General features: G+C 41.2%; 1 protein-coding gene across 3 annotated transcripts in view; it reads left to right on the top strand.

Annotated features, from left to right (window-relative positions):
• The first annotated feature begins 1,186 nt into the window (after positions 1-1,186).
• ZFYVE9 (zinc finger FYVE-type containing 9) overlaps positions 1,187-25,844 on the top strand; it is a 57,625-nt gene continuing 32,967 nt past the window's right edge. The window contains exons 1-4 of one of the 3 annotated variants that reach the window (XM_040073622.2): positions 1,187-1,334; positions 17,765-17,867; positions 22,475-22,579; positions 23,357-25,398. In XM_040073622.2, coding sequence (XP_039929556.1) covers positions 22,510-22,579; positions 23,357-25,398 — 2,112 coding nt within the window. In that variant the 5' untranslated portion in view covers positions 1,187-1,334; positions 17,765-17,867; positions 22,475-22,509. Of the gene's footprint in view, positions 1,335-1,777; positions 1,799-2,472; positions 2,589-17,764; positions 17,868-22,474; positions 22,580-23,356; positions 25,399-25,844 lie in introns of those variants that run through there. The other 2 variants (XM_058421676.1, XM_040073621.1) reach the window with 2 other exon arrangements.

Raw genomic sequence — 25,844 nt, 5'->3', positions numbered from 1 at the left:
GGCACCATTTCTTATGACAGTGCTGCGGAACCTCATGGACATGGAAGAGCTGCAGATGCGTTTTGGAGAGTTTGTAACTTGGACTCTTGTGCCAAGTGAAAGGTCATGATCCACATCTTACAGCCTTGCTGAGGCTTGGGATCAAAATTATTGGTTTGGTTTGTACACAGTGTTTCTCACTCTCTAATATTGAAACGTTTCCTCTTCTAGCAGAGGGAGCACGTTGAGAACACAGGATGGGCAATCTCCCTGCTCTAAGCTCAGGTGTCTGGCACCACAACTGCCTGGAGCAGCACCCAGGGGTTTGTTGAGTTTGCTGCTCCTTTAGATACATCTTCATTAGGAACAAGTCATGTGGTGTCCAAGATACCCAGGAGGGATGGGGAACGAGACCATGTCCCATCACCTTAACTCACAGAGATGATTCCCATTGCCCCTAACTTCTGTTTTGCATGCTTTCATGTGACAGCCTCCTTGCAAAACATCCAGTTATGATACCCTTCAGGAAAAAACTCTTGTTTTATCACCTGTTTGGTGAGAAGACATTTCAATGAATGGCTGTATCCAGAGGAATAAAAGTAGAACAAAATTATTAGTGATGTGCCTCTGTGAGACATTCATAGATGGGAAAGCTATGCACTTGCATGCATTTGGCCAGAGGTGATGGATGTTATGCCACTCATCCTTTAATTAATTTCCTTTTCTTTTTTTTTTTTTTTTTTTTCAGGCATATTGAGTGTTTATCAGTCTGAGATGTTTCATGAGAATCATTTTGAGGACAGTAATGGTGTATTGCACCAATCTGAGCCCCTCATCTGTACTTCACAAGCATGACGACACTAATTGCTAAAGAGATAGCAAGTTGGGGTTAACCAGGAATGCTTTATGGGAGAAAATAAATTCCATCTCCATTAACATGCTACTCCCAGCTATGATGGATGAGCATTTTTTATTTCCTCAGCTATTTGCCCATGGATTGATGATTCAGTTGATTGGGAGTATCTCATATTTTCTGTTTGAAAAGCACATAGTTCCACCAGAATCAATGAATAAACATTAAGTGCTTCTCTTTCATTTCAAGCTGGACGGGCTGATGCTCTTGGAGCAAGGAGGCCTAGATTTTATCACCGGGGCTCATTACACTGCATTCACTGACATATGTGGGAAGTTAATGGAGAAGCCCAACCCGCTGGAAAGTGATGGCCAGCAAGTGTGAAGGCCTGGGAAGAGGAAATGGCCGTGCAACTGCATTAACAGCCACCACACTCACCTTTCCCTCCTTCCTGGGCTGACATGGCACTGCTGTGGCTGGGAGGTCACGGACCTGCACAAAGGTGAGGGGATAATGACTCCTTCCCATTGCTCTGGCACCAAGCGAGCCTTTCCTGAGGGGGAACCGAGGTGAGGGGTTCCTGAGGTGAGGGATGGGCTGTTCCTGAGGTGAGGGGCTCCTGAGGAGAGCCATGACAGGTTCCTGAGGTGAGGGGCTCCTGAGGAGAGCCATGATGGATTCCTGAGGTGAGGGGCTCCTGAGGAGAGCCGTGAGGGGCTCCTGAGACGAGGACTGAGGGGTTCGTGAGGCGCTGGGCGCCGGCTCGCCCGGGCGAGGCTGCAGGCGGCGATGAGGGCGCTCTGTGCCGGTTCGCAGCCCGGGCCCGGCCGCCCCCCGCCCACGCCGCGCCCGCCGGACCGCGGCACACGCGGGCAGTGACATTTCCTGGAGTTCCCGAGCGCCCGCAGCCGGGCGGAGAGTCCCGCTCCCGGCATGGCCCTTCGCCTTCTCTTGGAGAGAGAACGGGTGAGACTCCGGGCGCAGTGTAACACTTTGGCGTGCCCTGTCAGCTCGTCTTCGCGGATTCTGTGAGGAACAAGTGTATTTTTTTGTTTGTTTGTGTTTTTGTTTTGGTTTGGTTTTGTTTTTGTTTTTTGGAAGCCACTTTGCTGAGGCTGCCAGCGGATGGCTCCGGGCCTCGCACCTCTCGGGGCGGCCGAAGGAGTCCCGCAGGATGGTGTCCCTCTTCGGTAGTGGAGACGCTCAGCATGAAATGGCGAAGTAACACGTTCGGCTCCCAGCCGCGAGTCCTTCCCACCAGGTTTTGTGGAGTGGTCACGCTACACACAATGCAGCCGGTGCCCGGAGGCGCGTCCCTCGGCCGCGGGCCACCGGCAGGGCCCGGTGCCGGCGGTGAGAGCCCGGTGCCGCCCCCCTCTTCTGTGTGTGTGTGGCTGCGGGGACCGTGGGCTCGGCGGCTCCCCGCGGGGACAGAACGGGCGGCTGCTCCCGCTGTCCGCCCGGTGCGAGGGTGCGGACCCGGGGCCCGGTGCGGGGGAGAAGGCGCGGACCCCGCGGCCGGGGCGGGGGCGCGGCAGCTCCGCGCCGCCTCCCCGGCGGTGCCGCAGTGCCGTGCGCTGCCGCCGGGGCCGGGCAGGGGGCGCTGCTGCCGGGCGCTGCGGCGGCCTTGGCCGCGGAGGCAGCGAGCGAGCCCGGCTGGCGGCGGCGAGGGCGCGCCGGCCCCCAGCGCTCCCGGGGCGGACCCGGGGGGATCCCCCTCGCCATGCAGACCCGGCGGCGCCTGCTGCCTCCCGAGGTGAGTGAACGGCGTCCGGCGCGCTGGGGCCGGGAGGCCGGGGGTACCCCGTTCCCCGGGCCCCCGCCGCCCGCAGCGAGGCCCCGCGGGCGGGCGGGCGGGCGAGGAGGGCTCCGGTGCCTCGGTGGAGCCGCCGTATCGCCGACGGCGCCCCGGGTTTGCGGGCTCCGGGCGCCCCCTCGCCCCGCCGCCCTTGTCCTCCGCACGCTACCAAGGGGAAGGCAGCGGTCCCCCCCAGCCCTCCCCGGCGGCCGCCGTGGTCCTTCGAGCCCCCTCCCCGCCGTTCCCGGGCGTCCGGACTGGGTGACCCGCTCGCCCGGGGCACCTTTCTCCCCGCGCCGGCGATCCCGGGGATGGGGAAGGAGCTGCTGCTCCCCCCGGAACGCCGCGGGTACCGGCGCGGGGCAGGGCGAGGTTGTGCCCGGGCAGCCGCGGCTGCCGGCCCGGGCAGAGGAGGGAGGATCCCCGTTCGCATCTCGTGCCCTTTTTTTATGGCCTGATCTCCGCTCTCTCCCCGGGCAGGGAATGTTACTTGCTCGTCGCGATGTGTAACAAGTCGCTCCTGCAATGGTGGTAGTGGTGGAGGGGGATGGGGAGAGCGGGCGGGATGCGTTTTATAACATCTCTAATTACGTGAAATTGTGGTCATGTCTCTCTCTAAGAATAACTGGCCCTCTTGGCATGTCAGACTTCTTGCAGAGGTGGGCTAGTTTCTTGCTCATAAATGTTATGGCTAAATAGGTCCCTATGGCAGAGCGTGGCTCAAGAAATGTTTTTATCTTCTTAACCAGGCAGAGGAGCAAGTAGCAGATGGAAATTGATAGGCTATTATGTTTCCGTGTTAACAATCTTCTTTATTTATAGACAGGATATTCCTTATTATTTTATGACGGGGGTATTTCAGAGGGTGTCATTTTTACACATATTTTCATAAAGTTCAGATATTAGAAGTTAACTGAATTCCGTCAGTCCTCTTATTAAGTGTGGTTGTCTCGGATTAGAATTTTTGAATAACACTGCCCTCAGTTTTTGGGTCTAGACTGAATCCAAACCTGGAAGGAGCCATGTAAAAACAAGTAAAATAGTAAAAATAAAAAAGATGCTCTACCTGAATAAAAGCCTTTATTTTCTTTGGGCAGCATTTAAGTGACTATGCAAGGCTTTAAAACATTGTAATTAACTTCTATTACCAAGTAATTTTTGATTGCATGGAACAAATCCAGATTTTAGTTACACCCTCAGTGGTTGAAACATCCAAATCCTTTGTTACTGCTGAACCCTCCGTGTGCTTCTTTTTATAAAGTTACAGCATGTGATGCAAAATGATAAGAACAGTCTCCTTGACCCAAGAGAGACAAATTAAAAAATCTCTTCAGAGGTTTGGTGAATCTGAAATGGAAGCTGAAGAAGGGTCTAACATTTCAAACAACCCTCTGTCTCTAATTGAAGCCCTGATCAGCCCTGAACAAGTTACCGTGTTCTGACACATTGTGATTTATTTGCATTGCTTTATGGTGCCTCCTTTAGTGTGTGAGAAAGGAAGAAACCCACCCCAAAACCGCCGTGCTGACTCCTGATATTGGGTGTTATTTTTGTGTGTTAGCTTTGACTCAGTTACGAGGCTGGGGATTAAATACTTTCAAACACACGCTCATTTCAGGATCTGAGGCCTGGGGCTAAGGCTGAGATGAAATACAGTTTTTTTAGCTTGACATAAAGTCTGGCTGTGATTGTCTCAGGGAACAAAGGTAGAGACTGAACAAAGATGCAGTATTAAAACTTGTGGCCGAAGAATGATAAGCCTTTAATGTTTGTTGTAGTCTGTCCACTCGCTGTGCCAGCTTTGGCAGAAAGGAGCTTGCTTGTTTTTCAGTTTACAGGCTATCTATAGAAAATTACCTGGAAATGATTTTGCTAAAGGATTAGAATGGCCTTTTGCCTTTGAATACAAGTTGGCCAAAAAGAGGATTTGGGAAGAAGTTGTGTGTTCATGTTTTGTTGATCAGAAAAATCTTTTTGATATAGTAAGCTGACAATCTTCCCAATAAAAGTAGTTTTCTTTACTGAAAATCAGTTGAGGAATGATGGTTTCAGTGCACAGTTAGTCTGTGTGCTGATGAATCTGTGATCTTTTCCAGAACACTGTTGTAAGATGCCAGTGTATTCATAGGCTTCTTTGAAAGCATTATATAAAGGCTAATGTTTATTTTTGTAATGTGGCTGAGATTGAAGAAATTGAAAGGTGGCCTGTTAATGGTTCTATTTGTAATTCTTTAGGAGACTTGGATGTTTAAATGGACAGATATGTGAACTAATATGCTTGGTTTTCCCTCCTGTTGTTTCTCTAAAGCACTGAGAAAGGTACAGTGGTAGGTACAAGTTGTCAAAGCTTTTTCTATTGATAAGCAGTAGGAAGTGAAAAGTAAATGGCTGAAAGTAACTGAAAGTATTGAATTTTAGCTGATAGAGACAGCTTTTACTTCTGTGTTAGCTGGAAGTGTTTGCTGTATCTTGCGATACTGGGAAAATTGTGTCAATTAATGCAGATGGATAGGAAAATATAAAATATTTATCAAGGATCCTTCATTGACATAGTTGTTTCTACTTGAATTGGAATTCAGGAACAGTAGAATTCAAGATATGTATTGATACAACTTTTTTGACTAATGACTAGAGCAAAACTTGCTATATAATTATAAAAAAAAATAGCACGCTGAAAAATCAGTGTGATAAAAGTAAATTAACTTTATCATAATGCACACAAATATAATGTATATGTAAAGAATAATTATTTGTCTTATCTCTACAAAAATACAAGGAAAGTATGTTCCTACTTACTATTTGTTTGGCTGAGTTTCACTTTAGCTGCTATTCAGGCTGCCATAGCAGACAGGTAGAGTAGGAAAAATACTTTTAAGGTGAGTTTATATGTATTCTTTGACTGAATAATTCCAGTCTGGTGTATAACTGGATTATTCCATCAGTAATTATATTACTACTGTATTGCTGCAAGAGACAAGCAGAGATGGCTAATATTGGTACTTCCTTTTCAGAAATAACAGCCTTCCAAGTAGTACATCAGCATCAAATAGGCTTAACATGAGTGGCAGAGGAAGTCCATAAAGTGTCACTTAAACTGTTTTAAAGGTAGTTACTAGAGAAATCTAATTAATTTAAAAACATAAGTTGAAGGCAGGCAGTGCATGGACAGGAATTTCAGGGTGTCAACAGAGAGTAAATTGTTCCTTCCCTATTCCTTCATTCAGATCTGCTCAAAGGAGAGGGGGCGTAAAGAAGCAAGTCCAGTTAGCTGAGATTTGCTCAGCCATAGTTCTGTTACAGTAAAAAAAAAAAAAAAGGGAAAAAAAAGGTGATAAACTATGTGATAAACAGGTGTGGAGTCACAACCTGTAGAACCTGTGTGTTTTAGGAAGTGTGAAGCTGGAGTGCTCTCTGAAGATCTTGTGTGATATCTTCAGTCTGAGGATAAACTGAGGCAAGAGTTGTGTTAGCTATGAAGGCTGGGGAAGAGAGAGCTTTAGGAAACTTCAGCATCGTGTTGTTTTCATGTGAAATTTGATGATTTGGAAATGTCCATATGCAGCACTGTGATCATACATTATGTTTTGAAATTTTGGCGTTGATGTATCGAACTTTTCACACGTTTTGTCCCCAGAGTACACCGAACAAAGGAAAACGTGGTCTTGAACAGTGGATTTCCACTTGCATTGTTTTTTTGTTTGTCTCTGTGTTTCTTGAGTAGAAACTTATCAACTTTCACATGGAATTATTTGCAGATGATGCTGATAGTTGTATCCATGTTTTGTCTCTGTGTTGTATATAGAATATATAAATACCTTTGTCTTGCTTGCTGTATATGTTAATATTGTTAATACTATACCTCTGATATTTTGATGCCAGCTGAAGTTACAAACCTATCTATGAATCAGTGGGGTATGAGTAGTATCAGTCATTTAAGGGAATACACTGAAGGTCCAGAAGCATTCCAGTAAGGTCTGCTGGGATTGTCTGGGTTTCTCTGTCAAGAATTTTATTGTTGCTGCTTGTTTCCTATACTTCTTCCCCTTCCTTTTAATATCCGCAGGAAGCTTGATGAACTTTTGTTGTAAGAGCTTGATGGCATAGTGGAGTCAAGTCGGGCTTTACAGAGCTTGATGGCATAGTGGAGTCGAGTCGGGCTTTACATTTGGAAATGGTATTGCCCATTAACAATTTTTTCAGACACTGTTGTGTTGGATTTCTGTTGCAGTTTGGTTCCAGCACAGTGACAAAGGTGGAAAGCTTTCCCTTGGAGGCTTGAGGCATCAGCTGGTGCTTTAGACAGTGCTGCTGAGCCCTGTGCAGGGGATGGTTTTGTATGTAAAGCAATGCAGTAATTGTGCCTCTGCTGGTTTCTTCCTGGTTTTTGGCCTGACTTAAGCTGAACTGATGTTTGCAGTAGTTAGGAAAAAAAGCACTAAAGCCTAATGTACACAAAGCTGGAAGTGTTTCTTCCCCTGCTATTTTCTGTGTGTGAAAATGTTGTAGAATTCAGTTTGATAACTATTTTAGGGCTGTTTCCCAGCTATTCTTCATTAGAGGAATTAGGCACGATCAGTCTTGAAGTGTTTTGTGCTTTTCTTTGCTTAACCTGAGAAGATTCCTTGTCTAGTTAAGAGATAAAAAAGAAATGCTATATACCAAATGATTATTGTGCTGACTGGTAGTGTTTCAGAATTTTCCTTATTGACTCCTTGTACTATAATTTTGCAGAAAAAGCTTTTTTTTTGTTAGTAAAATGGTAGCTGGGAGGAACTTGTCTTTCCCTCTTCTCAGCGTAAAAAGAATCCAGAGGACATTTCCTATCAGGTGATAAATTGAAATTAGGCCATACTTGGGTCAGAGATTCATGGGTGCTCTATCAATTACAGAAGAGCTCTAGCTGCTCTAGTAGTACTTCACAGCCTTCTGGATTCTTGCAGTTTTCAAAAATACTGTAATGGGAAAGTTTTTATTTACTCCTGCAATATACTGAAGCCTTTTTTTAATAAATAATACAACTCAAACTTTATAAACGTTTTGGGTACAACATTTCTATTTCACTCCCAGTTTAAAATTTTATTTAGGGAAGTAATGTGGGTGAAATACATGAGCAGATTCTTAGCTGATTGTCAATGGAAGAACATACACTGGTACTTTTTTCCAAGAAGTAGTGATGCACTAAAAAGAATTTGGTAAATGTTCAGTGGAAGGAGAAGATCAAAGAGCTTTCTCAATACCTTTTTTATCTGTGAATGACACTGACTATTAGAGGAGCTTTTCTTGTTTCCAGGTTCAGTTTTGTTGTGTCAAAACTCTGCTTTGAACTCAGCATACATGTTGTCTTACCTGTTTGCACTCCAAGTGTGAACTAGAAGATTGTCTTAGGAACGTTAAAATAAAGGCCAAGCCGTTTGAAACTATGATTTTATGGTGTGTGTAGTTACTATAAATTCAAGAAGAATTGGCAAATATATGAATATGCATAAAAATTATTGCTTGACCAGTTGGCCAGTCAGATAATTGGAAGTCTGTAAGATACTGCATGACAAAAGTTGTAGATATTTTCAGATTTGTGAGGATTTTGTTTCTCAGTTATTGTTTACTGTGCTTCTCTTGCATTTCTTTTAACCCAGTCAATGAAATTGTTCTCTCATCTGTTTCCTTTTCTTCTTCAACAGCTTCGATTTTTTTTCCTCTCTTTGATTTGAAGAGGAAGGTTGAAGACTGGTGTCAGTAAAATATGGGTCCTGGTTTCTGAGGATGTAGATTCCTCTGGTCTGTGTGGTGCTCAGACCTCATTCTGATCTTGGGTGTGCCGCACATCCAGTATCTCTGGGGTGCACTTTGGTGATGAGTGTGGGGGTGAAGGTAAACCCTGCCCCAGTCATCTGCTGAATGTGCCTGGCAGAATTAAATTTGTATTCCCACTTCAGGTTCTGCAGCTCTGAGCTTTGCATATCAATTTAAACAAAACAAAATGAATCTTGTTTCTCTGCCAGGTCGGGAAGTGCAGTGAGTGAAGAGGTGCACGTTTGGTTTTTCTGCAGGTGTTGTAGAGAAGCAAAGGCAGGTGGGCTGCTGTGGTTTATTGCAGAAGAGAGGTGGATGACTGTGCTGGTGATTCTTAAATAAGTGTGATAGGAAAGAGAAAAGTTTATCTTGTGTGTTATTCTCACCAGCTGCTGAGTAGGGGTGGTGCTGACCTGTCTTTAGTGCATCACAGATCCAAGGAGCTTGTTGCCTGTCACCTTCCAACACTGAGAACAGAGAATGGGCTTGATTGACCTGGTGCTCTAAAGAGTTCAGTGGGTCTTGGATTGAGTCAGTGCAGTGTGCTGGAACCAGTAATAAAGGAGCTGAAACACTGGGAATCTGTCCCAGGTTTGTTTCTCATGGCTATGACTTATTTTCCACCCTAATTCTTCAGATTTTGTGAAAGATTTTGTAAGTAGCAGGGAACTTCTTCCATGATCTAGAGATGGAGAGAAGTATGTTTTGTTTCAAGTTGGAAGATGTGTTGAATGAGTTTATTATAGTGTAAATATTATCTGTTGTTATATGTATCCAAGTCCTTGGAGATACTGTATTAGTAAGCATTTTGTTCCACCATCTGTGGAATGAAAGAATCTAGTTTTTCTGTAGATCTAAATCCTTTTTGCCCCATAGTATCTCTTGCTTTCCTTCCCTCTCTGCATTAATCCCATCTTTCTCACATAACACCATAATTCTGGGGATTTTTTTCCAGAGCTGTGTGGGTATTGATTGCCCAGCAGGTTGCTGCCAAAATACATAGAGCAGCTTGCTCTTCCCTTGGAGGGCAATCACTTGGATTTGTTTCTACTATGTAGATACTAATTTTCATGACACATATATATATATGTATTTTAAAAATGAGCATGAAGAATTGTAAATGAACAATATAATCCCATAATCTTAATTACTATAGGAGATTAGATTAAAGATACAACACCTGAAAAGTGACAGCATCTGAACACTTAACCAGTATGTAAATCCTCTTGTTCATGTTTCTGAGGCTGTGGATACTGAGCTTTCTTTGTAGGCTGGAGGAGACAGAAGTTTCATCATTAAAATATACCCAGCAAGCCAATCATGCCAATGTAAATTTTTATTCCCTATCTGCACTGTAATGCAGATAAATGAACATTTAATGTGAATTGTGATAATGTAAGAGGAGGGTTCCCTCTTTGTGATTTTTTTTTTTTTTTTTCATTTATCTTGCAGTCTTGGTAATTGCTCATTCTCCTGTGATACTGTAGAAATACATGCTATAGCTTGGAAATAGCTTGCCCCTGAGGCTTGTGTTTTGTAGAGAAAGGCACAGGTATCTGATTTACACCCTTTTTGGGCTTTATACTCCAGTGTGCAGCTGCTGTTTCTGTTTGCCCAGCCACATTGATGGTCCAGCAGAGCATACTGGTTGTCACTGTGTTACAAAGGTACATTGTAAATGCTGTGTTGGTTAATTCAAAATGAGTATTTTAGTGATCTCTTACTTGGTGAACTTGAAAGTACATGCAAAGCCCACTTCTTAGGTTATATTATTAACAGATTACTTTAAATAGCATATATATTGAAACAGCCTCTTAGCTGAAACACCAAATTGCATTGATTGTAGTAATTTCATACTGTGTTTTTGTATAAATGATGAAGGCTGCATAAAACCCCAGCGTATTTCATGGGTTTCACAGTTCTTTCTTGACTCTTTTATAAATGTAACTTTAAAAGGTTGTTACTTAAGCATCAGTCCATCTGTGTGCTTTTCTGCTTGCAAATAATTGTATTGGTGTACTGCCTTAATGGCTTCTGTATTGTATTTACCTTGGTGTCACGTAACAAGTCACCTGTAAAATGCATTTTAACCTATCTCTGGATTTTGCTTGTAGGTTTTCTTTTGTATACTCATGTAGGATGAATGTGGGGTTTATTATGATGCCAATTAGAAATTGTTTCTTCAGACTCATGGGCAATAGATAAATGTATTTGTAGTGGGTTTGTTCCCTTATTAATTTCCTATAATACCCCTTGTGGCTATATATATATATTTTATTTTTTTTTCATTAAGCTTCATTTCTGTACAGATGGATTTTAATGTAGTTGTACCTCCTAATTTGAGGAAACATGCCTCCTTTGTAGTTAACAAAACTTGTCTTGACCAGATGTTTCAAATACTGAGATGCTTGAGGGAAATGGTCCTGGATGCTGAATACCCACTGTGTATATGTGTCAGAAAATGCAAGAAAATACAAGGCTTGGGGTTTAAATGGGTTTGTGAAGGAGCTTAATGATGGTCAGTAAGGATGAGGAGGGGTAAAAGGCAGGTTGGCAGTTAGAACAGTGTCTTAGGATGTGGCAGTAATTTTAGCCATGTGGGTTTTTTTTTTTTGCTTTTTTTGATGGCCAAGCCTTTAAAGACTTCCATTTCTGTTTGCAAAGTGGATGTACCACCATTGCTATTGGGTTTGCTCCCGCTGTTCTTAATCTTATGTGGTTGATAAGGTTGTTTACAAGTGTGTTTATACCAGTAATGAACAGTAATGTTAGAACATGGGGTTTCTCATGGTTTTTTTGTCAGAAAAAGAAGAAAGCTTGGGTAGGGAGAAAACAAATGGATGCAGGCAGAAGTGAATGGGGAAGGAATGTGAGAGGGGAAAAGGAGCCCTCCAGATGGAGAAAACAGGAGTATGCTAGAGGTTAAGAAGGAGGGGTAAAGAAATGGGGATTCATTGCTGAGCAGAATCAACCCCCCTATCAGTGGACAGAAGAAGTGGGAGAGGTTTCTCAATTTGCATCTAGCTGAGAAATACTGCATCTGAGTTTAGAAGAATTTGAAGTTCCTAGAGCTCTGTAAGATTTCTGATAACTTTTGATAATTTTAGTAATTTTAAATTGAATATTTTAAAATAATAATTTTAATAATTTCTGATATTAGTACTCACAACTCATTAGTAAGGAAGGCTTTCAAATGTTTCTGCGTTTTGTCTGTTAAGTCTTTATTTCCTGTGACTGCTAACAGGGCTACAGAGTTATGGCCACTTAGTATTGTAACTAAAACTTCTGGAGCCCAGCATAAATTTCAGGTAGATGTCCTGATTTGCCCCAGTGGCACAGTATATCAGTGAAAAGCAAAAAGCTTTACAGTGCACCTAAATGCAAGTTACTGCCTGTTCCTGGTGGTTAGTGCTCAGCACGGTTACAAGCATGTTAATGGCCCTCAGCGCAGATGAGCTGCATGCTCAGAAATAGCAGTTTCAGTACGCACTGTTGCCATGGATGACTGAGTTGTACCGAGTGAGTTACTAGTTACAGATGACTTAAGACATAATGCACTGTGAGCATCAGCAGTGATGTTAGATCACGATCACAAACGTGGGAGGGAACTTTGCTGCACTTGACAACAGCGTTTTATAATGTGTTTGGTGTGATATGAATATAAAGGTCTACACAAAATGGGAATTAAGTTACCTACTTAGAGATAATTTCAGGGAGAAGAGAGTATGAGATAAAAGTCCATATTTGTTTCGGGGATGTATGGTAATCCAGCTTTACATAACGTAGGATTTGAGAAATAGCAACCGTTTGGTGTCTATAATGATGATATTTCTTTAAAAGTTATATCAGAATTTAGAATATTGTTGAGTGTCACAGTTATCAGATGGGCAGAGAGGAGCACAGGAGTGTTGGAAACAGCCTGTGATAGGGGCAGTGTTAGGAGCTGCCTGATGGCTCTCCAGTGGTCTTTCAGAGATTTTGCCTGATTGGATGGTCCATTCTCTAAAGAGCAGCTGAATGTATAAATTGTGTTGCTTCAGCAGCTTCTCTCCCCAGTGGGTACAGCTCGGAATTGATGGGCTGGTAGATGGTAGCAAAGCAGTTTCCCTTCTTGCCCACTGTCCTTTTGATCTGTCCCATTTTGGTTGTGTGGCAGTTCTGGCTTTTATTATCAGCTTTTGCTCGCTGGCACTCTCAAGTGTCAGACCCTCGTGGGCTTCTTTATAAAGACAGTTTCTCAGGAGTTGTAGGCTTTTAATTAGAGATTCTAGGGGACCGCAGTCAGTTCTTCCCTTATTGGCCAAATTTAAGAAAGGTCTGAAACAATGTTGAGTCTCCTTGGGTTTCATTCTTGTTTCTACCCTACATTAGAAAGAAAAAAAAAAATCATAAACTATTAGAATACAGGATTAATCCACTCTGGGATAGAGTGTGCAGCTTTAAATAATTTTGTTCTTCAAACGTGTTAAACATCAGAGTCAAAACCTTCTCAGATATTGAAACATAAAAATCATCCCATAAACCTACTTGTTCTGTATGTTTACTTTAGTTTGTATTTGAATAAAGATAAATAACAGCTTCATATCAGTATGTTAAATTGATTAATTTTTAAAAATAAGTATGTTGTTACATTGATGACATTACTTGGAACCCATGCACAAATTAAGAAACATGATTTCATATTAAATTCATGTTTAATGCACCGTGCAGTGGCTTTTAGTGGCTTACAGTATTTTAAACTTGGAAGTTGCATGAAACAAAGTGTTATAAAACATTAGACACATAAACCACCAAATTTTGAAGTGACCTCTACGGACATATGAGTAAGCGCATGGAAGGATTTTTTTTTTTTTTTTTTTTTTTTTTCCCTCCAGCTGTATCCCTCTGGAAAAACTTGCGTGGAAGGCAGCAGTGTGGTGTAAACCCATCTATTTGTTCTTCCCCCGAGCAGGGATGGATCCTTTTCCAGGCATCAGAAGCAGTTACATAAGCAGGAGCTGGTTCCTGTCTCCAGGTGCTCAGGCCCGGCCTCTGCAGCGGGCTGAGGCTGCTTGGCAAAGCTGGGATTTGTGTCAGGAAAACAAATCAATTGCTTTCTCCTTGAAATAGTAAAAAAGGCTAGGAAATGGAATTTTATTTCTACTGTAGATGGTTATAAAGCAGGTGTCCTTTTCAGTTGGGCTGCTTTTATTTTCTGGAGCACAAAGGTTGATGCTGCTGCTGTAGTTTGTCTTGTCTCCCTGTTTCTTTTGACTGTGATACTTCCTATAACGCTGCTTTGAAGTTGCTGCTCTTTTCACTGCCTTACTACTGCTCAGGCATGTGTGAATGTCTCCTTATGGAAGCTTGGCTGGGGACAAAAGTGGAAATAATGGCTTTAAAATGGCACGGGGGAGAGTCAAGGGAAAAGATGCAAATATTGGTAAAATAATTAGAGACTCTTCTGCTTTAAGCATCATCCACCTCTGTTCAGTTGATTGGAAAAAAAGACAATCCGGTGCAACATTGCAATAGTTTATCTTTTGTCAGCATTCATGGGTAGTGAGCTGGTGCAAAGTGTTGTGTTACACAGAAATAGCCATGCCCAACCTGCTCTGGGTGCATGAGTAGTACAACATCAGCAAATTATGGAAGGTAAAACTGAAGGATGATTGGTCATCTTGAGCTTTTGGTGCGAGGAAAGGATTAGCAGTGACTGTATCTTCTTTGTATGTGTTACATTTCATTTTTACTGCTGTGTTTAGTATTTCCTACTAAATGGATTTATGATGAGTTTTAATTGGATTAATTTCTAATCTGAACTGTGGTATAGACCATGTAATTTAAAAAAAAAATCTGTTGTCATTTGCTGAATTTTCTTTAATAACTTAGAATTTAGAAAACAGTTGGGTTTTTTGTTTGTTTGTTCGTTTTGTTTTTTTCTGGTTGCATTGAATGACTACTACTTTAATTTATTAATAGAACACTCAATTTTGGGATGTTTAATTTGAGGCCTAATCAGAAGTCCTTGCCATTGCAGGCATTTTCAGGTATGTGACAGATATTGCTACTGCTGTGTCACAAACACTTTGTAATGCCTGCCTTTCCCTTCATTTGGCACGTGCTGTAGAAAGAACCCCATGTTTGGGGACAGAATTGTTGGGCACGTGGTAAACCACCATTATTCCAAACATTACATTACTTGAGTGAAGAACCTCCTTTTCCATTTGTGAGGGATTACCTCCCAGATTGCTTGATCAGGTAAAATGAATAATTTTACGTTTTTACTGATATGTGTCCTGAAACTTTCCACCTGTCTCCCCCTTTGTTTAAGTACACTGATTTCCTGTTCATGGAACCCCCTGCTATGGTATTTCTTGTTGCAGTTTGTATTTTCTTGCAGATTTGGGGCCTGAACACATCCCCTGTCTGTAGTTTCTGAATCTCCCATCTGATACTTCCTGATAGAGTGTAGACAAGGTAGGAAGTGAAGATACCAGTGTGGAAATCTGGATTTGCATTTAAGATAATGCCTAGTTCAACTAATCTAGCAATAATAAAGTGCCTTAAAATGGCTGCAAATGTCTCCCTGCCTACTCAAAGACATCTTCTCACTGGTAGCACATTATAGAGGATCTGTAGTGTAGTTAAGAGTTGGATCTTTGCCAGTAGATGGAAGCATTTTTTAGCATCTCCTCATGCTTTGAGCATTTTTTGCATTTTTTTTACCATAGTATCAAAATTGCTTCTTTTTCAGTCTCTTTCCATTTGTTATAAGCTATTCCAGTGTCTGTTAGTTCAGATTACTTTCATTTAACGTTGTAAACATTTTTTGCATTCTTTTTTTGTGGAAGATACTTCTAATTTTGTATTTTTAGAGTTGTTTTCTTCCATTCTTCATCCTTTCTTTATTCTGAGCACGTCTCTGCTTTTCAAATTTCTCTTCAATTTCTGTTTTTGCTTTTGCAGTAATTGGTAGTCGCCTTCTTGGAGCTCCTGAGGGAAATCAGACACGCAGTGTCCAACCAAAGCAGCACCTGAGTGACACCACTGTAGGGCAGGAGGCACAGGAGTTCAGCCACCCACCAGCAGAAGGGATAAGGAACTGAAACGCTCCAAAAGCAGACTGGGACAGCAGGGACACTGGGCCTCCTTCATTTGCAGTGATCTTAGGTCTCAGTGGGCCCATCTTTTTTAGGTGGAAGTGTATGTATTTTTTACAAGAGCCCTTTTTTAGCAGTGCGTGCGATTCAGAGAAAACCTAATGATCACTAGGTTATATGTTGTTGTGAGTATTCTTGGCTCTCATTTGTAGTTACCCTTTTCTCCTCGATTTTCATTTAAATGTACTTCTCTTACATTGAATTCTTACTGAAAAAAGAATTTGGCTCTGTTCCCAACTTGTTCATTTTTTTTCGTGAAATCCAAATGTTATAATTTACTTTTTTTTTTTTTTTAACTTGCTTTTTGTTTTAATCTACTATATTCATGTCTGTAAGCACGCTTTGATTTTTGCATTGATCTTTGTAAGCGGAACTGGCTGCAGAGAGTAAATGTTGAACTGTAAACAAAAAGCTCCAGGACCTCCAGGTAATATCTCTTCAAAGCTTACTTTGGAGACTGGCAGCGATTTGATTAAATCTATGTTCTTCTCTGTTGAGTGGTTACGTACAAAAAAGTCATTGCCTGGGAAGAATGGAACAAGGAAAGAGGAGCAGAATAAAAACAATGAATAATAAAGCTGTGCTGTTGCCCTGAATATTGCTTGCCTAGAAGGTTTGCTGGCTTAGAGCACGGGTGCCAGCACAGCTCGTTTCAGCTGTGGGTTGCTAGGGCTGATCCATTTCTGATCAGGGAAGGTTGAACTTCGTGGTTAATGTATGACTGGTTCGTGTGATGTTCGTGATGCAGCTGACAGGCCTTGCCATAAATCACAGACAGAATTGTCATTAATTGATCTGTCTTTTCCAAGGGGTCATGAAAACTGAATTGTTTTCCTGCACTGCAGGCTGGGAGGGGACGTGGTGGTGGTACAGAAAACCTTCCCCACTGCCACGTGTGCTTCACATCCCTGCCTTTCAGTGGAATTAAATTTCCTCCACTTCTGTTTTTGCATGCAGGTGAAGCCTATCTGAAGAATGTTGTAATAAGATGACATCTGCTGTTTCCCAGATAACCAAAATTAACTTTCATTTATAGAGGTAGAAATACGTAGCGTCAGAAATTTTACTTGTATACAGGAAGAGTTCTGCTGGCATCCAAAGCTGTGGGATTCTGAGTTTGGAAACAGTACTACTCAGAGTGTTACTGTTCAGTTCATTAGTTTCCTGGAATTATTACTGTAGCTTATGTCTGAAAAGAATAACAAACAACCCTGGGAAACATTTACTGTAACACTGAATATTGCTTTCATGCATGGAGAACTGATCTTTTATATTTAGCACTGTTAATTTTGCTGGAGCTTTAAGGTTTTGGTGTTTTTTTTTTTTTTTTTCTGACATAACGTTGTAGCTTCATCAGAGTACCAATAAATATTTCAACCACCCAACAGGTCAAAATATCAGTGCTAGCAAACCTTAAAAATTAATTTAATGTATCTCATTACTTTTCTTGTTGCACTGTTTGTCATCAACTAGTTTCTATTTTCTCTGCCCATGCTGTGCTGGATCTTTGAGCTATGTTGGCTGTTAGGATGCAGCCTGGGAAAATGAGCACCTGACCTATAGAAATGCTGTGGATTGCAGAATAAAAGTTTCTTCAGATGACTTTTTTTTTTCCTTGAGTCCTGCCTGCTCTTGGAGGTTGGTGCTGTTGTGGGTTTTGGGAGAAGAAGCCTTTAGGAAGTGAAGGGAGCCTAAGAATGTTAGGTGAATAATTTGAGTACAAAACCACTTGTTTAGCTGTAACAAAATCAGTGGGAAGCTGATGAGTACAGAATTCAGAGGGCTGTGAATTTTTGTTGACTATCAAAGCTACTAGCTCTTTATTTTTGGAAGGCCTATTGTAGTATAATATAATTGATTTCAGGGCTAGTTTTATAAATTGTTACAGTCAAGGTCATCAGGAATATAAGGACAGTTGGAGTTGCTGCATTACACTGAGAGTTTACAGTTAAATGAAGAATAATGACAGGCAGGTAGCAATGTGGTTTTTATTAGCAACATTTTTCACCAGACTGTTGGAGGGCAGTGGTGGCATAGCGCACACACATCCCTGAATTTAAAGCTGCAGATGTAATCCAAATCATCTGAAGCTTGCAGCGTTTGCCAGATATGCCTGTGCTGGCTGCAGTCAGGTGTTGAAAAAGAACATGGTTTGTGGCAGAATTACCACCCATAAAATACACGTTTGTGTTTTCTTCCTAGGATCAAGTAGAGCACCCTGATTCAGCAGAACTGGCTGGTTGTGCTGCAGTCATCATGAGAAGGCACAGGGTCATTCGTTTCTTAACATATGTATAAGAAAAAGGTAAGAGGCAAGTTCTGCTTAAGAATATAAAGATTCAGGGTTCTGCACCTGAAATGTTTTTTAAGTATTCTTATGGATTTATATTTATATACCATTTATATTTATATACATAAACCTTTGTATGTAGATGGATCTCTTACGTAGCAGATGATGGAGGATTTTTAGCAATTTGTTGGTTTCTTTTTACTGAGAGTAATTGCCCCATTTTAGAGCAAAGATTGTTTCTTATTTTGTTTGGGCGAGGGGGAAGGTGGGCAAAGTCTTTCTCAGTCTGTGCTGTAGCCAGATCTCATCAGTTCTAAATAAAGCTATAGCTCAACTCTGAACAAAGTGTTCATTACAGCAGAGGTGCCTGACTCGCAGGGACAGGTAACTCACAGCGCCGAAGGGAGCTGGAACAAGATGTGCTCTTGACCATTGTTTGTTGGGGTTGAAGGAAGTCTTCAGGAGCCCTGGATCTAATAAATCCATCTGTCCAATCAATCTGTACTTCTGTGCTGTGATGCTACGGGAAAATGACATTTTCTGGATGTGTGATTTTTATCAGGATGAGTGAGCAATGTTTGGTTTCAGTTTGATCATGCCCTTTTGTGACTTCCATTTTATGAGCTTTTCATGGATATTTTTTGTGAGGACTATAATAAACTATTTGAGCATTTTGTTTAGTAGGAGATTACTGAAACGTGTAGGTTCACAGTTAGATATTGAAAGGGTTGTCTTCACAGGACAGCATGACAGAAAATCCTGAAATCCTGTTCTGGTTATTTACATATTCTCTGGTTTTTAGGTCTTTGCTGTGAGGCCAATAGTTGAATGTCAGTATTATTTCCTTTCAGTGCATTTTTTATTACAGTGTTTTAATGTGATTGTGAGCTGATCATCCACTTTTAAAGACAATTTAAAAGACTAAAGGCTGCCAGTTCCCGTGGTGAAAGCATCCCAAGGATAATTTAGGATGCGCAGAGCAGAAGATGATGGGGTTGCATAATCCCTTATCATAGAGCCCAACACAAATTCGAGTCTGGCTGCTTTGCAGGTATAACTCAAGGCCAGTCTCCTGTACAGTTCATTTCCCAGGAGCAAGATGGCCCTTGGGATGTCACAGCTCTCTTGAGAGGCAGTCTCCAGGGCTAAGCCTGTTCAGAGTAACGCCTAATTTTAAGGAAGGTTTTTCTGTCCTTTACTTCCGTCTCCTTCTCTCCCCCACTATGCAACTGAAGTTTGTGTTGTGTCTGAATGCTGTGATGACAAGGGCAGTAATTTTGGGTAGATATGACACACACATTTCTGGTGCATGCACCTTTAAATTTAGACATCAAGGGAGAATAAAGCATGTAAGCTTCATGGAATGTAAGTTCCTAAGTTTCAGAAATGAAGATGATGATAAGCCCATGCTGTTGTTATGAAGAAATTGATAAGTAAAACACACTTCCTGAATTATGCATGATCTGTAATCCAACAGGAGCTTCAAAATAATTGAATTTGACAGGCTGCATGTTTTAATTAGCTCTTTGCCCTGAAAGACAGAAGATGACTCTGCAGTGGGTAACAAGTGATCTTGAGTTCTGGACTTTAATTCCAGTGGATAGTAACCATTGTAGTCTTTTTTGTATACAGAGTTAAACCATAAAATTTTACTATTTTTTCCATAATTAGTCTCTTCCGCCAAATCTTTGCATGGAGGACTACATTTTTGAAAAAAAAGCCTCCTGTTTTTTACTCATTAGTGGTTTATGCTTCCTTTTCCTTGCAGTTGCAAGTGTACAATATTGCATGTTGTTCATCCCGATATATAGTAATTTAGGAAGTATCTCCTTTTTTTGGTGGCATACAGCTAAAATTACCTTCTTTCTGATTTGCTCAAGTTTTTATTCTCCTTTTTCCAGAGTGTAAGTGTTGTGTGTTTGCTCATCAGCTTCTCTCCATGCCATGACTCAGGATATTGGAGCAATACTACAGAGTTTCACGACTATTAAGGATCCTTTAAAAAATGTCATGCTAATCTTTGTACTAAGAGGAACTCAGGGATTAGAGTAATTCTAAAAGTCTTCCAAACTTTTATAGTAGTACATGTGAGATGCAGTCAAAAGTTTCAAAAGACCTGTAAAGTAATATGCTTTTTATTTAGTTTGGGCATTTAATTAAAAAAAAATAAATTAAATTTCTAAACCACAGAGAGAACAGCTACTCAGTTGTTACAGCATCCTGTGTTAGAGCATTTTATTTTCCATTTTGATCTTGAGTTGCTGGCTATGGAGCGTTGAAGCATTAGATCTTCAGCTGGCAAATATGTGAGTTGCTGACAATCAGGAAGCCTTGCTGATATCTGTTAGGAACATGAGTACTCATCCTCCTTTACTGTCAGACAGAGGAGAGGACATTAAGGACTTTTGTGGATTTGGCAGTGTGTTTTGCCCTTGGGAGAAACTTGCAGAAAAGCTTGGGGGGTTGTTGTGTTCTTTTATATAATAATAATAATTTTAGATGTTAGACCTGAAGATTTGCGGCTGACCTTTCCTGAGAAACACCTACTGCAACAGACAATAAGATCTCATTTAGAGCGGCTGTCAGCTTAGTGACTGTGAGTTTAAAAATAAAAGGTTCTCCATATATCCTGGTACATCAGTGAGTGAAATAACAATAGTGATATAAAAGGTCTTTTCTCTCTTCAGTTGGAACTCATGAGCACAAAAAGTTTTTATGACATTTTTTCAGTCTTGCACTGCCTCTCTGACAAATACTTTTTGCATCATTGACCTTAGTACTTTGGAATAATTATACATGTCTTCATCAATTGTTTGCCAGAAGCAATGTTATCATTATAATGTAAATTAAATATATTATAAATGGATGTGAAATCACCTGATACTTTGTACAAAACAGTCCTCCTTTTAGAGACTCCTTAAATGCAGCTGGTGATCAAGGTGGGCAGTTTTTCCATTGCTTATGTTATGATCTGTGCATCTGTGCACAGTAAATGATATGGCAAATCATCTGTTTTCCTTGCAGAAGGAGTTAATCTAAAATCCCAGAACAGAGGACAAATCTAGGAGTATGTCAGATGACAAGTGTAGTTTATCTTAGAATTATTTTGCAATGGTCTTTTCTCTGTTGATGCTTACTGCAGTTCTAAGTTAGATTAATTTTCTTTAAAACCAGCTTCTGGGTATATCTTTAACACATGCCTTAGTCTAATTATATTAAATAGCAATGTATTTATGTTGTATCGTGCTCATCTTTTAAAACAACCATGTATAAAATTTGAAGTTGACCTTGAAAACCTTAACTCTGCATGTTATGATATTTTAATGCACAGTCTTTTGCTATCAATAACCTAACTGCAGCTGTTGCCCATAATAAATACAAAACTCTTGTACCGTAAATATTTATAATTTGTAAATTCGGAAATACAAAATGCTGTAGTAATGGAAATAAAGGTGGGTTGATGTTTTCTTCAAGCCCAGATGCTGTGAGGATCATGGTACAGTATTGTTTCAAATTGGAAACTTCCATTAATGTGTTGTATTTCTGGTGGAAAAAAAGCAGGTTTTTAATTGAGCTGTCAGGTCTAACAATGCTTCATGCTGCAAAACAAGGTTCTCACCCTCTCCTCCTCCATTGCCTTATTTCATAACAGTGAAATCCAGCTCTGAAGAGAATAAGGCTGTTTTGGATGATGTTCATAGAGCAGATCAAGTCAAGGTCTCTCTGTGGTTTATAGGTTATGGCACATATTTCCCACTGAAAAGTCTCTAGTGGTAGTGAATGTTTGGAAAAAATGAATCAGGGTGTCTTGTTGTTACAAGACTTTGGTAGTGAGGAGTCCATGTTACTGCTGTTAGGGCAAAATGTTACTTCTTATGTGAAGATAGTTATGTAATGATTCAGGGTTGGGTTTTTGGCTTTGTGTTTGCTTTTTTTTCCCCTCACTTCTCTCTTGTCATCTTCTTTTCTAGCCTGAGAGCATTATCTCTTGATGAGGCTATTTACTTCTGTGCATTTTGCTAGATTTCCAGTGGCTGCCTTTCAGGGAAACAAGGATTATTGAAGCAGACATTTTAAGAGGTAGCACAATTCAAGTAACACCCATTAAGTCCCTTAACAACTTTTGCAAGTATGAATCTTTGAAGCATCTCGAGAGAAATGCGGACTGACACAGAGTACTGCTAGCCTACTGTACATAAAAAAATCAGAAGCACAGGGAGTTTAAACTCCTTGCTCAAAGCCACATGAACTAATTGATGGTAGCACAGATCTGAAAGTCAGGTCTTCAGATTTTTGAGTTGGCCTTTCTAGACTGGTATTTTTTTTAGACTGGTGTCCAGGCAGTTTTGCTCTTAACATTATGGTGATCCTGATAGCCAGACACATTAATCCAAGAGACTGGAGGTAATAAAATCCAAAGCAAGTTTGAGGAGTTGTTAATCTGAATGAAGCAAGTTTAAGCACAGAAATAATTTTTATTCCTGGAAAATACTTTTGATTTATGTCTGTAATGTATGTAGAATTTGATTTACAAAGGACTTTTCCCCTTAAATTGGGACAATGTGTAATGGAACGCTGCTGACTGAAGGTTAAGCATGTGATTGTAATTTGTTCTCTGGCAGGTTTAGACAAGGATCTGGTGGTCGTTCCCTGACAAATGGAGAACTATTTCCAAGCAGAGGCATATAACCTCGATAAGGTTTTAGATGAATTTGAGCAAAACGAAGGTGAGTCATTTCGAACAGGATTGTAGATGCACGTCAGATGTCTTCTACAGAGAGCAGGATAGAAGAGGGGGAGATCTGTGATACCGTTTGTGGGTTTGAGTTGCAAATTAATCTCAGAACTTACAAATAAAATCTTTTAATTTTGTGTGGTATGTCTTCAGCATTTCTCAGTAGCATTCTCTTCTGCTTCCATTCATCTTGTTTACCTTTGTGAAATTTCTTACTCTTGTAATAGCAAGTATGTTATGCACTTTTAAAGAAAGGTTTTGTGAAGCTTAATCTCAGTAGCAATATTTAAATCATTCATTTTAAACAAATCAGGCAAAACTTATTTTAAGCTTCTTTTGCAGAAATGTTTTATTAGGTCACATAAATCATACAATGAAAGTTATCATGTTCAAAGTACTACATTTTTTACTTAGTCTAATTGGTAATTCTTTGCTGTCAAGGAAGTTGACCTGATCATTTTATGGGGGTGAGAATCTTTCTAGGCACTTCTAGCTGTCTAAAACATAGTAATCAATACTTTAAGGCTGCTTTTGCAAATTCAGCCTGATACTAATTGGAGTAGCTCTAAACTTCTTGAGTTCCAGAAACACTATGGAATTACACTGCTAATGGTTGACCAAGGATGTTGATTATGGCAGGCGAGCTTCATTTTTGTGCCCGTGTTTGCACACTTCTGCATTTCTATTTGGGACATTCTAATGCAGCAGGATTAATAGGACCTGTAGCTTTGATATGACAGTAAGTTTTCTTGTTTAAACCCTTTTTCAGATGCCACTGTTTCACCTACTCTGCTGGGAGCAAAGTGGAATCAGATTCTAGATCCGCCTTCTCGTCGCCTGTCATTCAACTCGACTGTGGCCACCGTGAATGAAGCTACAACTCCTAATGAATGTCAGCAGAGGTTAAAGGCTTTCTCCTTGTCCCACTCAGTGACTACAGCAACAGGAGGAGGAGATCCCTGTGCTAATGGAAAGGATTTTAGCATAAGCCCAGAGACCCCCGTCATGTGGATTGACGATCAGGCAGCAGCAGATGATCAGTTGATTAAAAGAAATAGTAATAGGGATGATCAGTGTAATTTTGTGGAAGCAGGAGAAAAGAAATGTGGAAATACAGCTTGCTTGCCAGAGGAGAAGAATGTGTTAGTGGTGGCAGTTATGCACAACTGTGACAGAAGAACACTACAAAGTGGAGATGTGGTGGATTGTACAAATTGCAGCAGTCGGTCCCTAATGGACTCTATTAGCTTTACACTGGATAATGAAAACCGACAGAGTGACCAGTTTAGCGTTACTGTAAATGGATCCACAGAAAAGGATATTGATACAGAAAAGCAAGTAAACAGGCTGTGCACTGAAGATGACTCTGTAAGTCATTTGGTTAATGCTTCATCTGAAAGCCTGACCGCTGCATGCCCCTCCTCTCGATCAAAGGAGGATTTTAATATGAGTAAAGATTTGCTGTTTTCAGAAGCTGCAGCTGCAGGGATCAATGCAGTGACTCTCTTACAGAGACCAGTTGATGGTACTGGTAAAATGCAAGAAAATTGTGCATCAGTTGAAAATTTCACCAGTAAAGCCATTCCTCAGAGAACAGATCTAGAAGCTACAAACTCTTCTGGTTCTAGTAGTGGAAGCTTAATCGTAGAACAGGAAACAACGTTGCAGTCCAGGCTATCTGGGCTCACTGAAACCTGTCAACCTGACGTGGCTGGAAGTGGCAATTGCAAGGAATGTGTTGCTGAGGATGTTAGTGCCACTGAAAGCGAAGTCATTGAATGTGATAAAAATCTCGGCACAACGGAATTGCACAGCATGGCAGAATGTTACCCTGAATCTCAGGAGGTGACTAATTGGGAGCTGACAAAGTTGAATGAGATGAATAATAAGCAAACTCTAGGAGAGAATGAAAGACTTTTGCAGACCAAACAGCCTGATGATGCATGTGGGAATAGCAAAGAAGATGAAGATGGGGTATTGGAGGCAGGCATAGACTTAAAGGGGTCTGGTACAGATGAGCTTGGAGGGTCCGGTCTCCCTGATGTGATGGCTACATCAGCAGCAAGCTCTCTGTCTAATTGTTGTGATTCCTATGGAATGCAGAACCCAGTTGTTGCTCATGTTCCAAAGACTTTACCCTCCAAGGAAGACTCGGTAACAGAGGAGAAGGAGATTGAGGAAAGCAAGTCAGAATGTTACACTAACGTTTATGAACAGAGAGGAAATGAGACCGCAGAAGGGAGTGGTCTTATTTTAAACAGCACTGGTGATCACATAAAGAAAAATTATTTGCATAATTCATCCATGCAAGGGCAGACTTCACCAAAACCAATGACTAACCTGCAATATATCAGTGTTCCTTTTGGTGGTGCAAGACCGAAGCAACCCACAAATCTGAAACTGCAGATTCCGAAGCCATTATCGGACCACTTACAAAATGACGTTATTCCCCCAAATTGTGGAGGTAATAGTAAAAACAAAAATGTCTTTGGTAAGACACAGTTAGGGGATACAGCAGACACGTTTCCTGGTGAAACATCCTCAAATGCCTCTGGTACTGGTTCTAACGGGGAACACTTGGACGAGTATGAATCTGGAGTCTCTAATAGTTCGTGCCTTGCAGTAGCCCCAGATAGTCCAGATAATGATCTCAGAGCTGGTCAGTTTGGAGCTCCAGCCAGAAAGCCTTTTACAACTTTGGGTGAGGTGGCTCCAGTGTGGGTTCCAGATTCTCAAGCACCAAACTGTATGAAATGTGAGGCCAGATTTACATTCACCAAAAGAAGGCACCATTGCAGAGCCTGTGGGAAGGTAAGTTCATATTTTTTGAATAAGCTCAAAGCACCCTTTTTTCCCTGTGACGCTGCACAACGTTGCATCAGAGGGCTCGCTAAGCTACTGGATATAGTCACCTGTGACATCTCTTCCTAAAAAGCTTCACTCAGCTGTGTCCGAATGAAGCAAAAATGGGAATTTCTGAGCTCTGGTCTATTTAGGGTGCCAGTAAAGAACAACCAATTGTTATTAGTCTAAATGAGCAGTTGTATTTGTTGATTGCAATGATCATCATCCTTGGGTTTATGTCAGAACTCTTATGAAATGACTAAGTGCAGGAAACTGCTTTACAGAAATTACTGCATCAATAATCCCATTAAAATTACTGAAACAAGCTTGTGCCTTGGGAATGGGCTGTTGGATTGCTGGCATTCCTGCTGGTTTACATGGCTGATCAGCTCCGTTCTTCTCAGTTTTCTTTA

This window comes from Hirundo rustica, chromosome 9 (assembly GCF_015227805.2).
Source record: "Hirundo rustica isolate bHirRus1 chromosome 9, bHirRus1.pri.v3, whole genome shotgun sequence".
Taxonomy (NCBI): Eukaryota; Metazoa; Chordata; class Aves; order Passeriformes; family Hirundinidae; genus Hirundo; species Hirundo rustica.
This window is presented reverse-complemented; position numbering and strand designations above follow the sequence as displayed.